Below are 15405 nucleotides of genomic sequence, written 5' to 3'. Positions count from 1 at the left end.
AAAAATTTGTATTTTTGGGTAATCATTTTCGGCCAAATATAAAGCATTTTCATGCAACTTGTTTTTATTTCAATTCTGACCATGGGCCCAACCCCGGAAATATTTATGTACATGAGCAACTTTATGCATGCAAGTAATCATACACAATTAAACAGCATTACACATTTGCAACTCATGACAGAAACTCATAAACCACTGTTTTCTATTCAGAAACTATCAAATGGCTCCTCAGCACTGAAATATCAACTGTGCACTATGGCTCCAGTCCTGCATCACTTACAGACTAACTTATCTCCTTACCCACGGAGCTCAACAGGAGTGCTTACGTGCATAAAGTTCCTGGGTGTGTCAGTAGGATCAATGCCAAGTAATGCTTTGTAATCACACTGAACTATGCAACAAGATGAAACATATGAATAATAGTTGAACTGATATAGATCAACAACTCGGTAAGAAACTCCCTTACTGTTTAAATATGCATTCGTTACTCTTCAAACAAGTCAAGTCATAACATTTATCTCTTCAACTTTAGAATTAAAAGCCAAAATCTCAAAAGAAAATCTTCACAGTGTTAAAAACCTTTGATTAAACAGGCTCTGTACATTCTATTAAAGCAATATCACTTGGGCCATTATAATTGAAAGGACACAGTTAATTAATAGTGATGTCAATTATTCTGATTTTTTTATGATTTTTGTGATATTTTGTTCTTTTCTTAGCCAAAGTTCCTTTAGTCAGGGGATTGTGTACAAATCTTGCCTTTCAGTTTTTCTTTTTATTGCAGTAAGTTTCTAGCCTTCTTGGTTGGAGAGAAAAGTGAAAAACACACTCTTATAAGCTCAAATCTCAAATGCCAAATAAAAAATATCCCAAATGCATTAATTATTTTTAAAAATGTAATTAGTATTAAGCCTATCTCACAATTTCTGGGGTTCAACCCATGATTTCTGAACACCTGAAGTTGTCAATACTATTGTGTAGTACAATAAAAAGAGTTACAAGAAATTTCAGATTCCACACCTGCCCCGAGAGCCTTTGCCTATTGGCATGGTCCTATTTTTTACTAAAAAAAGAAAAACAAGCAAAACACAACTGTTACTTGATTATCAGTGTTTCACCACCACTATTCCTCAGGAGCAACTTTTGGAGAAGCAGTAGCCAGCACAAGGAAGAGGAGCACAATAAGCCTAGGTCTGCACTAGACCAGGCAGGTTGGCTTATGATACACCATCAGCCATGCAAAATGTGTAGCTGGAATCCACTTAACTTAAGCTGAGCCTACCCTGCAGGAGGCCAACAGGGGCACGTGCTCCTGTCGGCTTCCCTTACTCCTTCCAGAATGAGTACAGGACGTTGGTGGGGGCTGCTCTCAATGTTTGATTTGGGGGTCTGCACTCGACCTGCTAAATTGAATTCTAGAAGATCGACCTCCTGATGGTCGATCTTCTCCATAGTGTAAACATACCCTAAATTTTCTACTTCTGTTTCAACCCTTACTGAGTTACTGCGGGTGCTACCATGGGAGTCACATGGTGTTCCCTCATCAGCTCTTAGGGTATGTCTAGACTACAAACATCTTTTGAAAGAGATCGTCTAGACAGCCATAACACTTTCGAAAAAACTGGACGCTCTCTTTCGAAAAAGCCCTGTTTGCATTCAGGACCTCCTTTTTTTGAAAGAGCTCTTTACAAGGCGATCTTCCTTGTAAAATTAGGTTTACTGCTGCTGAAAAAACCACCGCATTCTTTCAATTTAATTTAGAAAGAACGTGACTGCAGTCTAGACGCAGGTGAAGTTTTTTCGAAAAAAGGTCACTTTTTTTTGAAAAAATTCTGTATAGAATCATAGAATTCGAGGACTGGAAGGGACCTCGAGAGGTCATCGAGTCCAGTCCCCTGCCCTCATGGCAGGACCAAATACTGTCTAGACCATCCCTGATAGACATTTATCTAACCTACTCTTAAATATCTCCACAGATGGAGATTCCACAACCTCCCTGGGCAATTTATTCTAGTGTTTGACTACCCTGATAGTTAGGAACTTTTTCCTAATGTCCAACCTAAACCTCCCTTACTGCAGTTTAAGCCCATTGCTTCTTGTTCTATCCCCAGAGGCCAAGATGAACAAGTTCTCTCCCTCCTCCTTATGACACCCTTTTAGATATCTGAAAACTGCTATCATGTCCCCCCTCAATCTTCTCTTTTCTAAACTAAACAAACCTAATTCCATCAGCCTTCCCTTATAGGTCATGTTCTCTAGTCCTTTAATCATTCTCGTTGCTCTTCTCTGAACCCTTCCAATTTCTCCACATCTTTCTTGAAATGCGGTGCCCAGAACTGGATATAATACTCCAATTGAGACCTAACCAGCGCAGAGTAGAGCGGAAGAATGACTTCTCGTGTCTTACTCACAACACACCTGTTTATGCATCCCAGAATCATGTTTGCTTTCTTTGCAACAGCATCACACTGCTAACTCATATTCAACTTGTGGTCCACTATAACCCCTAGATCCCTTTCTGCCGTACTCCTTCCCAGACAATCGCTTCCCATTCTAGTCTAGACATAGCCCTTATAGAGCAAGAAATCTACTGTATTGCCTCAATAATCCACAAACCTCACTAATCTGCTCCTCCTTCAATTACTTCTGTCCATTACTATAAACTATATCAAAATATTTTTAACGCAGTACAGGCTCTGCTAAACTAAGACTTTACCTTTATAAGTGTTAATATGGTAAGATGCCCAGTTGAAACAATTTAAGTTTCTCTTTGCCTCACTCAGAGTTCAGCTGTCAAATAACAGTATTCCTGCTATACAGATTGAGTCAAATATGTGTTGCAGAGTAGCTGTGATGCACATCATACACAAACTGTTGAGACTGCATTAATTACATTAATTTTTTATGACATTCAGATTTTACATTTATCCCATTATTTTCTTTATTTTTTCATATAAACTATACTTGAATGCATGTCTTGCTTCTCCTTCAGTACAGTCAAAATGTTGCAGATCACCCAGCGATTCGTGGTATGTCTGTACACCAGCCACGTGTTGTTGTAAGTATGAGCTTCAATTCACTTCTAAATGCCTTTTCCCATTTGTACGGTGTCAAAGGCACTCACAAGCCTTTACCATGCCGTCTGGTCTATGGCACAGGTTCCGAGGTCTTGGAGTTCCAAGTCCTTTTCTCTTTGATTTTCTCTTGATAGTTTTTCCATCACATATTCTCTTACACATTCTTTCTTGCTGGTCCTCTTCTTCCCATTCTTACTTTGCAAGTCATTTTTCTCCCATTCTTATCACTTGTCCTCCCACTTGAAATGTACATCTCCAGCCTATTTATTACTGAGAGTCCCAAGTTCACCCTCCCCTTAATTTCTTCCGTGCATGCTCTGCCCTCCATTTCCCTGTCATTCTCCTCAATATATTTATTACTTGTTACTCCCTGTATTGTAGAATCATAGAAAATCTTTTCTTCCATAGGTGTAAGACCCTGGCATTTCCAAATCACAGAGCAGTCAGGGAGAACACATGCAGCATATATTTCTTCTTTTAGTTTGTTACGTAACTGAGCTCCTACAGTTCTCTTTCTATCTTTTTCACTGTTGCCTTTTACTCTGGGCTCTTCTTTTCAACTCTCCAGATCTCTCTCTGATAGCACTAAAGTCTGTCTACACTCTAGTTAGCCACCTGCAGCTGGCCCACGCCAGCTGACTCGGGCTAAGGGGCTGTTTAATTGTGGGTTAGGCATTGCAGTTCAGATCGCAGCATGAGCTCTGGGCTCCTAGCCCCTCACAGAATATCCTAGAGGTTGGCCTCAGGTTCATCTACACCACAATTAAACTGCCCCTTCGATGAAGGGACAGGAGCCAGTGGCCCAGACCAGCTGCATGTTTTTAATTGCAGTGCAGATGTACCTGCAGTGTACTTCCCAAATACACAGATTCTTTCTTCTCTCCTGAAGTGTCAATCAACAGCTCTTTTCCCACCCTTTCCACCTGCAAACTTCAGGTCTCTTTCTATTTATCTTCAAACTGGGGTCTTCAACGCAAATGCCCACTTGCTATTGTTCTAACATTCAGGACTGCTATTGCACTATCACATAATACTGCTGTTAGAGTTGAAGTACGGATATGAACAGGCTAAAAACATCTTAGTTAGAATGCAGCAATAATGCCTCACAAAAGGCAACAACACAAACAGAAACTGGTTACTATAACACTATAATAATCAGCAGCTCCCTCTCTGATCATTGATAAAAGAATACGGCACATAAAGTAAAAAATAACAATGAGCCAAGCTGGCATGTTTAAATCCTGATTCTGACCTGGATCAAAATTAACTGAAAGTATGGGGCATTCACATCTAAAGTATGAGTTCAGGTCCATCTTTAGTGAGAACTAAGGGATGTTAAAAGGATACAAATAATCCATAGTGCTTCAATGGCATGTTACAAAGATCACTTAACAAGCAAAGAAACACAGCAACATCTGGATAATTAAAATGAAATTATTGACAAGAATATTTGGAACGGGATGAATGTCACCTCCAACAAGGTTTAGTAAGTGAAATACAGAAAAGAAAGGAACAGTAATGGAAAGATAGGAAGAAATTCTGTGGGTGCCAATTTCCAGGGACAAGCATTCAATGTGTCCTAAGATCACAATCTTCCCTTTAGGCTAGCCTTTCTGCAGCTAAACACCCACCAAACAGACTTAATATAATTTTGATAATATTCTCAGTTTCAAGAGTATATTGACTTGTGGAGTTCATCAGGATCCATTTTTCTTAGATTCAAAAGAAGTGTGTAAGTAAAATGTGACTTTTTAAACTATATTTGATGCAATGTTTGATTTTCCACTTGTTTACATCTGAGTAAATTTTCAAAGCTCACACTGATTTCAACCAAAGGCATGCAGACAAATTCTGGACAGCACTCTGACAATTTACCTTACCCCTGTCAATATTCATATTTCAGGATCAATTAAGAAAAAAACAAAAAACAAAAAATCACATTTTGCAGATGTGCATTTTAACATTTCAGGCTATAATCGTAAGAACATCCATATTGGGTCAGACCAAAGGTCCAACTAGCCCAGTATCCTGTCTGCCAACCATGGCCAACGCCAGATGTTCCAGAGGGAGGAAACACAACAGGTAATTATCACATGATCCCTTTCCTGTCACCCAATTCCAGACAAAATCCAACACATCTGGAGTAAGATGGACACTGGAGCAGCAGTTTAACATCTAGCAATCTATTAATTCAATATATATGTCTAAAACATTTATCTTGTATTATCTTTTTCATATTCTAAAAATCCCCATATTTCAAGTCATCAGTGACCTTTTCTGTTATAAGAATATCACATGCCCTCCTCAGAGGTGAGATATTATAAGCGACTCCATTCCAAGATTTTGCCAGAGCATACTTGGATGGTGTGAGTGCAACTTTATGTTATCAAGTCTAGAGAACTCTCTGTCTTGAACACCCCAAATCAATACTACTGGAACCATTTGTACTTTCACTTTTATTAAATCCACCATGATATTTTTAAATCCTTGGCCAATTTTTCTCTGCTTTGGGATGATCCTATCAAAGACAGCATAGAAAACTGTCCCAAAGGACTTTTTCTTTGTGACACTAGAACCAATTAAAAAAAACAACAATCACATAAAAACGTTATATTGGTACTTTTCTTTATTCTTCCTGCAATTTTATTGCAAAAATTTGTCTTTTGTAACTTCTTATGTTTTATTCTGAAACAAACCTTATCCATGGAAATGGCTCTGATATAAAAATCAGCACCGTATTTTCATTATAGTGCTGAGTTTCTATTCAAGCAATAAATATTCTGAATATGGACAACAGGCATCTCTTCATGTTACAACACATGAAAATGATACACCACCTTTCATCTAGCCAAGGCAAACAAGAGATATTAAGAAAACACACAGCAGAGACAAATCAGTACTTACCACAGGGAATTTTGTGTTTGGGTCGAATTCTGTAGAATTTGCATCTGGAACATAAAAAATTTAGAATAACCATCATACACTTTCATCATCTTAAATCTGCACTGTCACCCCGTTGTCACAATAAAAATCACTACACGATCCGGGGGGGAGGGGCTGATTAAAGCCTGAGCCCACCTAAGCCTTGATGCTCTGGAGCAAAAACCAAAGGCTTCAGCCCTAGGTGGGGCGCAGGTCCTGTAACTCAAATCCTGCCCCCTAAGATTGAAGCTCTTAGGCTTTGGCCCTGTATGGTGGATCTTGGGCTTGAGTCCTGGCTCCAGCAAGTCTAATGCCAGGCCTGGCAACCCCATTAAACTAGGGTAGTGACCCCCATTTTGGTATCTTACGCATCAGTTTTGTTGGCTTGAACCCCTATGCACAGTCTTCAAAAGGAATGTGTGTAAAGTGCAGCGCCCTTGGAGCAGTTGCTGGGCAAGACTATATGTTGAAAAGGGATGTGATTCCCAGCTTAGGAAAACATATCTGTCCTACCACTGAGTAGCGAGACAGGGTAGTTGCCCCAACCCAAGCACATACCTAAGATCTCCATCAGCTATGTATTCAATGTGGCTAGCCTCTCTTCTTGCATTCGTGCTGCAACCACACTCTATATTTAGCATGCCAGCCATATCAGAGCTAGTGTGGTATGTCTTGGTGAACTGGGAATTATAACCCCAGCTAGAAATGTAGACATTTTAGTAAACACTCACCGGTCTCACTTTCTCCCCTGTTACCTACTTGTTTCTGAGAGTAACAATTTACTGCTGGCCTAAACCAAGAACTAAAGCACTAAATTACTACCCTCCTTGCACTTATTTGGCTACTTTGATCACTGAGTAGGGGGTGCAGTCAACACTTCTCCAATTCCCCACCACTACCTACCCACCTGCTCGAGGGAGAGAGTATAGCGATGAGCTACCCAGTTTATTCCTATGCTCCTGAAACCAAGATCGGAGTAGTCTGCACAGGAATGGAAAGGGAGTTCTTACTCATAGGCATGCAGTCCAATTCACAGTCTAGCTGTCTAGCTCTTAGAATTTGTTCAAATTGAACTAAATGCTTAATACTATGATCTGAATAATATAAAGTTCATATAAAGAATAAGCTTTCTTCAAAGTGAGCCAAATCTATACTAGGATTGTAAAATCACCTTTCCACTTTAAACAGTTTCTTGCAAACTCCACCACTGCCAGCTGCATCCCCAAGCAAACTCCTGCAAAAAAGAGAAGAGAACAGTATCACAGAATAGAAAGCAGAATTTACAAAGTAGTCTCGATTCAGCCTTTGGAATACCCCCTGTTTTGATTTCTGGCTGCCCCATTTCTAAATACAAACCCATGGACAATTTCCATTATGGTAATCCTAAAGACTGATTGACTAAAATTATGGACAATAAATTTAAAGGTGACTTTAGATTATTCAGAATAATAATGTCCTCAGAGTCCTACTCAATAACTTTTATTTCATTTTAAATATTATGTGCCTACTAGGGATAATCTACAGCTGAAAGTTTGGGTAGGTTCACTTCCAAGATTTTGGCTGGGCTCATCCCTAGGATCTAGTCAAAGAAATCACCATGCGGCTTAGATTGTAAGTATCACAAGGTCACCTTTCGATGTGTCTGCATACCTGGCTAAGCTCTTAATTGGACACTACTCTAATAGAAATGTGCAGTTAAAAGAAATAAGCAATACAGAGATGATCAGATATAACAAACATGTTGAATCGTATATGTTCTTCCTATACCTTGAGATAAAATTATAATGTTGCTCATTTATTACTCTTAAAAAATCAAAATGTAAAATCTATGAATTAATTAAAGTTAATTATGATAATTAACCACCTTCCTCTACATATCTTCAGCATTCATTCATATTTCCTTAGTTGAAAGATCTTACCAAGAAAAGGTTTTTTCTTTTTTCTTGCCCAAGATATTGCTCGAAGTTTGCCTTCTGTTCCCCTAAATCCAAACCCTCCTGGGACCAAAATGCCACTGTAATAAAATACATAAATAAAATGATTGGGATGCAGAATAAAGACCAAAAAAAAGTCTCTGAGTGTCAGCTAAAGGATAGACATGTTAGGTTAAAATTAAATAAACATGGTGATCAGAAGCACCATATTTTACATAATCAGTGATCTTTAATGAGAAATACACCTCATCAACATTGGACTTATTTCAAATTTTGAAACTATGTATTAGTGTTCTAGCCAAATTCTAAAGCAAGTAATTACATCCTTTCTACTTAAATTCCTATTGATTTAATAAGTTAAAAAATTCTTCTTCGCTTCTTGACCCTAAACTGTTGGGTGGTATTGCTGATGCCTTTACAATAACTGATGAGTAAAACTAAACAGATACCTCATGGTTGTGGATGAGCAGATAAAGTAAAATGTTCTCTCTAATTAAACAGGGTGAACTACTTGTCCTAATGACATCAATCGCAAAATGTCTATTGATTTCCATGTGGTCGCTGACAGTTTAATAATTTAGCAAACTGAGTTGATAGGTATAAAAACAGAATTACAAAAAAAATCATGAACATTTAGAAGCCTGTGTGCAACATTTACGTATTCATTTTTTATTATGATGTTTAATAGCAAAAATAAACTATTGATCTTTTAGTCACATGAGAAAAGACAGCATTTCTGAAAATGCCTAACTCTTCAAATATATCTAAGCACTAGGGCCCGTTAAATCCCACCCAACAGGTCAGAGAAGGGGTTGAAGTTCTGGCGCAATGTTTTTTTCCTTACTACAGGCAGTCCCCGGGTTACGTACAAGATAGGGACTGTAGGTTTGTTCTTAAGTTGAATTTGTATGTAAGTCAGAACTGGTACATATTGTAGGGGAAACTCTAGCCAAACATTTGTTTTAGTTTTGGATAGCATAGGGAAAGGTTAACTCCCCTCTAATGTTTGTTTTGCTGTCTGTTCCCCTGTTCAGAAGATTTCACATCTATTTCTGTCCCTGTGACAAACTCAGGACTAAAGGAGTAACTCATCAAATACCAAACAGCTCTGCACCATGCTTTGAGCTAATAGCTTTATTTCCACACACCACCCAGGGTTCTAGGAGGAGGGTCCTTTTTTTGCTAACACAATGAGGCCAGCACTTTGTTTGTTTTGGTGGAGTCTTTGTTTGCCCAGGGAGCCCAGCATGTATAGGGGGAGGAGGGGCGGAGAGGCTGCTTTTGTCTGCTGTTCGGCAGCCTGTTGCTCAGGGGAGGGGGCAGCCTGTTGCTGGCAGGGGGGGAGGGGGGAGGCGTGCAGGATGCGAGGCCGCAGGGGGGGGGGCAGCGGGCGTGGGGAGGCACTTTTCCTCTGCCCGGCAGCTCTGCGGGATCCCTGTCCCTGTGGCCAGCTGCTGCAGGCAGAGGCCAGTTGGAGCCGGCCGAAGAGGAGGAGAAAGTGGATTCTAGGACCCAGGTGAGCGAGCCCCGGGGACGCTGCTGCGCTCCGGGAGCCCGGCATGTATAGAGGGGAGGAGAGGCAGAGAGGCTGCTTTTGTCTGTTCGGCAGCCTGTTGCTCAGGAGAGGGGGCAGCCTGTTGCTGGCAGGGGGGTGGGGGGGGCACTTTTCCTCTGCCCGGCAGCTCTGTGGGACCCCAGTCAGAGCCGGCCCGAGGAGGAGGAGGATCCTAGGACCCAGGTGAGCGAGCCCCGGGAATGCTGCTGCGCATGTGCGGGAGTTGCCTCACCCCGTTCGTATCTAGGGATCCGACGTAAGTCGGATCCACGTAAGTCGGGGACTGCCTGTATCTCCTTTAGTATAGCTCCTTCTGGTCACAAACCAACATGCAGCTATTTCTTTTTGTCAGGAACCAACCTAAATTCCTAAAAAAAGTCTAGCTCGTATACCCTAGCTGTCATTTGAAATGCACTTCAGAATTAGTGTAATATTTTTACATAAAATAAAATATCTTTTCCATCATGTTTTTTACAAGGCAAAGTGTTGAGTTGAAAAAGAAAGATAAGATGGTATAGGATATTGAAATTATACAACAGCCTGGAAAAATCAGGGAAAAATTTACATTAAACAAAACAACAAATCACCAAACTCTTCCACTTTGTATACAAAATATTTGATGGCACTTACTCTGCTTTGCATAATTTTTGCCATGCTTGGTGGTATTTCACTGGGTTCTCAACCTCTGTAGAATTCTCAAGATCTATTGAATCTATATACTAAGAAAGAATAATTTATGAGAAAACATTACTTCATTCTACAGAAAAAGCAACAAAATGTTAAACAGTAGAAAGAACGGTTACTTACCTTGTAACTGTTGTTCTACGAGATGTGTTGCTCATGTCCACTCCATGAAGGTGTGTGCACACAGCAAGCACACATTGCCATAAATTTTTTCCTTAGCAGTACCCATTGGGCCAGCAGGGGTGACACACTATACTGGCCAATATATACCCCTGCTGGCCCTCCACCTCCTCAGTTCCTTCTTACTGAACTACTCCAAGGAAGAGGAGGCAGGCGGAATTTGGAATGGACATGAGCAACACATCTCGAAGAACAGTTACGAGGTGAGTAACCGTTCTTTCTTCTTGGAGTGATTGCTCATGTCCATTCCATGTAGATCACTCCAAAGCAGAAACCCCAGGAGGCGGGATCGGAGTAGAGGACAGCCCTTCTCAGGGCAGCATCCTCCCTTGCCTGATGTTTCAGTGTGTAATGGTTAGCCTAGGTGTGGACGGAGGACCACGTGGAGGCCTTGTAGATGTCCAGGATCGGGACCTGAGCCACAAAGGCTGTGGAGGAGGCCTGCGCTCTAATCGAGTGGGCCAATAGGGGAGGAGCTGGGATGCCCTGCCAGCCCATAGCATTCCCTAATACATGCCGTGATCCAGGAGATCCTCTGAGCGGAGACTGGCTGACCCTTCAGCCTTTCTGCAATGGCAACAAGGAGCTGAGGTGACTTGTGGAAAGGCTTTGTTCTTTCTAAATAAAAGGCTAAAATCCTCCTAACATCCAAAGTGTGTAGCGCCTGTTCTTTACCCAATGCGTGGGGTTTGGGGTAAAAGACTGGCAAGAAAATGTCCCAAGACACATGGAAATTCGACACCACCTTAGGTAGGAAGGCGGGGTGGGGGCGTAACCTGACCTATTTCTTAAAGAAAACTGTGTAAGGGGGGTCCGAAGTGAGAGCCCTCAGCTCGGACACGCCCCTGGCTGATGTGATGGCAACCAGCGGGGATACCTTGTAGGACGGGTATAGCAGTGAACCCATCACCAGGGGTTCAAATGGAGGTCCCATAAATCACCAAGTTAAAATTCCACTGGGGAACAGGCTGCCAAACATGCGGATAAAGCCTGTCCAGGCCCTTCAAAAACCTGTTCACCATCAGGTCTGCAAAGAGGGTCTTATGCCCAGCACCCAGGTGAAAGGCGGAGATAGCCACTAGGTGGACCTTAGTCGAGGAGCAGGAGAACCCCTGCAGCCTACGATCCAGAAGGTAGTCTAGGACCATGGGGACCGGGGTGACCATAGAGGGCACCCCCCTCTGACTAGACCAGATATAAAACAACTTCAGCTTGGCCAGATAAGTAGCCCTGGTGGAAGATTTCTTGCTCCTCAGCAACATCCCCTGCATATGGGCCAAACTCTGAAGCTCCGCTGCTGTCAGCCAGGGAGCTTCCACGCCATCAGGTGCAGAGACCTCAGGTCTGGATGGTGAAGCCTGCCAGAGTCCTGTGTGATCAGGTCTGGGATTAGCAGAAGCACAACCGGCCTGTCACATGACAGACTCAGAAGGGTGGAAAACCAGTTTTGCTTGGGCCATGCGGGCGCGAGGATGATCAGAGATGCCCTGAATTCCTGCACCCACAGGAGTACCGGGTGGATCAGCGGGAATGAAATTAATGGGTAGCAGGTTTAAAACTAATAAAAGAAGGGCCTCCAGTCAGGTGCAGTAAGGAGCCCTGAATTTGAGCAATTCACCCTGAGCCCGGTCTGTCACAGGGACTTCCCGGAGACTTCGACCCATGGTGGGTCCTTAACACTAGAAAACAGTACTTAACAACTACTCAGAGAATTGATAAGAACAGTGTTGAAACTAGAACAAAGAACTTTAGAAATGAGTGACTGCTAAAGGGCGCTTGCTAGGGAGAGCAAGAACATGTTCCAATGACCATCACAAGCAGTAAGAAGGAACTGAGGGGGTAGAGGGCCAGCTGGGTATATATTGACCAGTATAGTGGGGCCTCTCAAGGGGGCTCCCCTGCTGGTCCAACAGGTACTACTAAAGGAAAAAATTTCTGACGACACATGCACACTGCACGCATACACCTACATGGGCATGAGCAATTACTTGAAGTTGAACAAACATTTATAGCATAAAACCAGCCTGCAGGCGTTGTCAATGATCCTCATAATAAATATGCATGTGAAAAATACTGGCTAAATATCCAATCCTGCAAGCACCACTGGCTTGAAATAATAACAACAATAATCAAATACAAGGTAGGTTTCCATCGTCAGCAATCCCATTACAAAAATTATTCCAGCACCCCTAGTCCTAAGTCCAGATGCAGAGGTTTGTCTGTAAGGAATTCTTTGTAGGGTTGTGTCTATCATGGATTGTGTAGCCTTCTCAGTGTCTCATTTATATGTACTTTCCTCCCTCTAAATTGGTTCAAGACAGCAACAGTTCCAGATTGAGTCAGACACACTGAGATTCTGGACCAGATCCTCAAATGATGTAAATGAGGATCCAATGAAGTCAACAGGGAAAAGAAGGATAATTGTGGCATTGGACTGGGACCCAAAAGATCTTGGCTCAAAAGTTCATGGCTCTGCCACAGACTAACTTCTGTGATATTGGGCAAATCACCTAATCTCTGTCTCAATTCTTCCTCTATAAAAATAGGTTAAAATTTTCCATTTCTATTTTCAGTTACTCAGGGAAAAGACTGTCCATTACTGTATCCATAGACTGGGGTGGCCAAGAGGCTATCAGTGGGCCAGATCCAGCCCATCAAGCTACCGGATCCAGCTCGTGGCCACCTTGCTGGAACTCTTAGGCAGAGAACAGCTCACACTTTAAACAGCCATCTGCTCTGGATGGCTGGGAAGGGAGGAGGGAATCTACGTATGCTGCCCCCACGCCCCTTCAGCAAAATCTCTCAGCTCCCATTCGTCAGTTTCCAGCCAATAAGAGCTGAGAAATTTTGCTGGGGGGCAGGAGCAGGGTGGGAAGCCCTCTGCCCCCCATGCCAGGAACAGAGCATGAGGAGCAGCCAGCAGCCTCTGACTGCAGCATTCTGCCTCAGGTTTATGCAGGGCTGCTGGCTGGGAGCAGCCTAGGTAAGCGCCTCCCAGTGAGAGCCTGCCTCTGGCACCCCACTCTCCCTCTCTCTCCTCTGACTACATGCTCTACCCCACCTCTGTGCCCTTTTTTTCCCCTTCTCCCAGGTCACAACTCCTTCCCAGACCTTCCACCCCCTCCTACGCCCCTCCCCCAGTCCAGAATCCTCTCCTGCACCCCATTCCCCTGCCCCAGGTCACCACCCAAACCCTCTGCTTCTCCTTCACCCAGGTCACAACTCCCTCCCAGACCATGCACCCCCTCCTAGAGCCTCTCTCCCAGGTCAGAATCTTCTCCTTCACCTTTACCTCCATCCTGGACCATGCATCCCAAGCCCCTTCCCCAGATCTCGGCCCCCTCCTTCACCCAAACTCCCTCTCAGACCCCTCACCCCCTCCCTTACCGCAGTCTCCTACCCCAAGCTCCCTTCTGCACCTAACTTCTGTTCCAGACCCCACACCCCCGTCCACAGAAGTGCGGCCCTTGATCACTTGCCAAAATCTTGGAGTGGCCCCCCATTAAAAATTATTGCTCACCTCTGGCATAGATTGTGCCTAACACAATGGAGGTCTCAATTTTAATTACTGATACACATAATAATTAATAATACTGCAATTTACACCATCTGAATATCTGGTCCATAATATTTGTTTGCCATTTTCTTTCATCTAAAATAAAATCATCCACTTTAGAAGTTTACTTTTAAACATACCAATGGTGAATGACAGGATTGTTTGAGGTTTGTTTGACTGGGAGTTTTGAGGTGTGAGAATTACCATCTACTAACATTTTCTTCTGTTCCAAAAGATGCAACAGAAAATATTTATGCATATTGTTATTATGCACAAATAGCATGCTGTATTTTTTCGTATTTTTGAGAAGAGAAGCTAGATAATTGAACGTTTAAAATTAATTCTGCTTACACTATCAAATACACAATCAGCACATTTATAACTATCTGAACGTTATAGGTTATCACTCAAATATGCAAATGTTGCATGATGAGTTAGGTATCACAATGTTCTATTAAAAGACTGCTTCAGCCCACAGGCTGGATCACAGGTGTTTTGCAAGAGCTTTTAAAGTGGAATTAGCTCTAGGGAAGATTTGTCACTGGTCTTGGCTTACACCATGTAACTGCCTACATACATGCTTAAATGTAGGCACGCAAGCAGATCCACTGAATCTCAGTCTCCTTGTGCATGTTGCACAAGGGTTAAGGGATGGCTCGAAATAGCACATTATTTCAAAATTTGGTGCTGTGTAGATGTGCTAAATTTCAAAATAGATTTGAGATAAGATATGCAATTTGCATAGCGCAAATTGTGTATCTTATTTAGAGTTTAGGGTGCTGTGTAGATGCACCCCCTCATTAATAGAGGGCTCTAACATTATTTGCCCTCTCCCCCTGCATCCCTCCAGTTTTCAGTGTCATTTGGCAGAAGGGACGGTGCAAACAGCAAGTGCACACAGACTGAAGAATCTTCCAGGAAGAAAAACAACTTAAGCAGCAAAGCTGTATCTGGCATGACAATGACAATACTTAAATAAATCCTACACTGTTCCAGCAAAACTTTGGAACCAAAGGAGAGCATGCTGTGCCATAGGATTTCTGATCTCTATCGTGTCTGTCAGAACATTGTCTCTCGCTAAGGCTGCTTGCTCGGTCTCTCCCAAATTAATTGAAGAACAGAATAGTGGATGTGTCTTAAGGCAATTGTTGTCAATTAAAACCAATTCATTAGAGTTTCTTGGGGTGATGCTCCACTCAAAAAAATGAGAAAATAAAGACAGACCTCATCCATTAACATACCCTTATCCCTAATGTCATGTGCCATTCCTTGTCAATGTACAGCTCTTTCCAAATGAAGGGTCTTTCTGGTGCAAATGGTCAGTTGCCCCAGTCTGCATAATTCACATACGCATATTTCAGCAGAGGCTCCAAAGCAAAAGGAAGGTTTAGAGTGGCAGCCAAGGAATGGCACTAACAGGCAAGTGACAAACAGATATACATTTAGGGAAAGTAGAGTGCCCTACCGAAAATTCTGACTGAGAGTAGTTACTGACAT

The 15405-nt window shown here is 42.4% G+C and overlaps 1 protein-coding gene across 8 annotated transcripts in view; it reads right to left on the bottom strand.

The window, feature by feature from the left end:
- The window catches only part of CTPS2 (CTP synthase 2), a 178979-nt gene that overhangs the window by 96065 nt on the left and 67509 nt on the right, over positions 1–15405 (bottom strand). For all 8 annotated transcript variants that reach the window (XM_075914163.1, XM_075914194.1, XM_075914171.1 and 5 more), the window contains 4 exons: positions 10119–10207; positions 7919–8013; positions 7171–7233; positions 5982–6025 (listed from right to left, as the gene is read on the bottom strand). In XM_075914163.1, the coding sequence (XP_075770278.1) occupies positions 5982–6025; positions 7171–7233; positions 7919–8013; positions 10119–10207 (291 nt within the window). The remainder of the gene's footprint in view (positions 1–5981; positions 6026–7170; positions 7234–7918; positions 8014–10118; positions 10208–15405) is intronic.

The sequence above is a fragment of the Pelodiscus sinensis genome, chromosome 1 (genome assembly GCF_049634645.1).
Source record: "Pelodiscus sinensis isolate JC-2024 chromosome 1, ASM4963464v1, whole genome shotgun sequence".
In the NCBI taxonomy this organism is placed as follows: domain Eukaryota; kingdom Metazoa; phylum Chordata; order Testudines; family Trionychidae; genus Pelodiscus; species Pelodiscus sinensis.
This window is presented reverse-complemented; position numbering and strand designations above follow the sequence as displayed.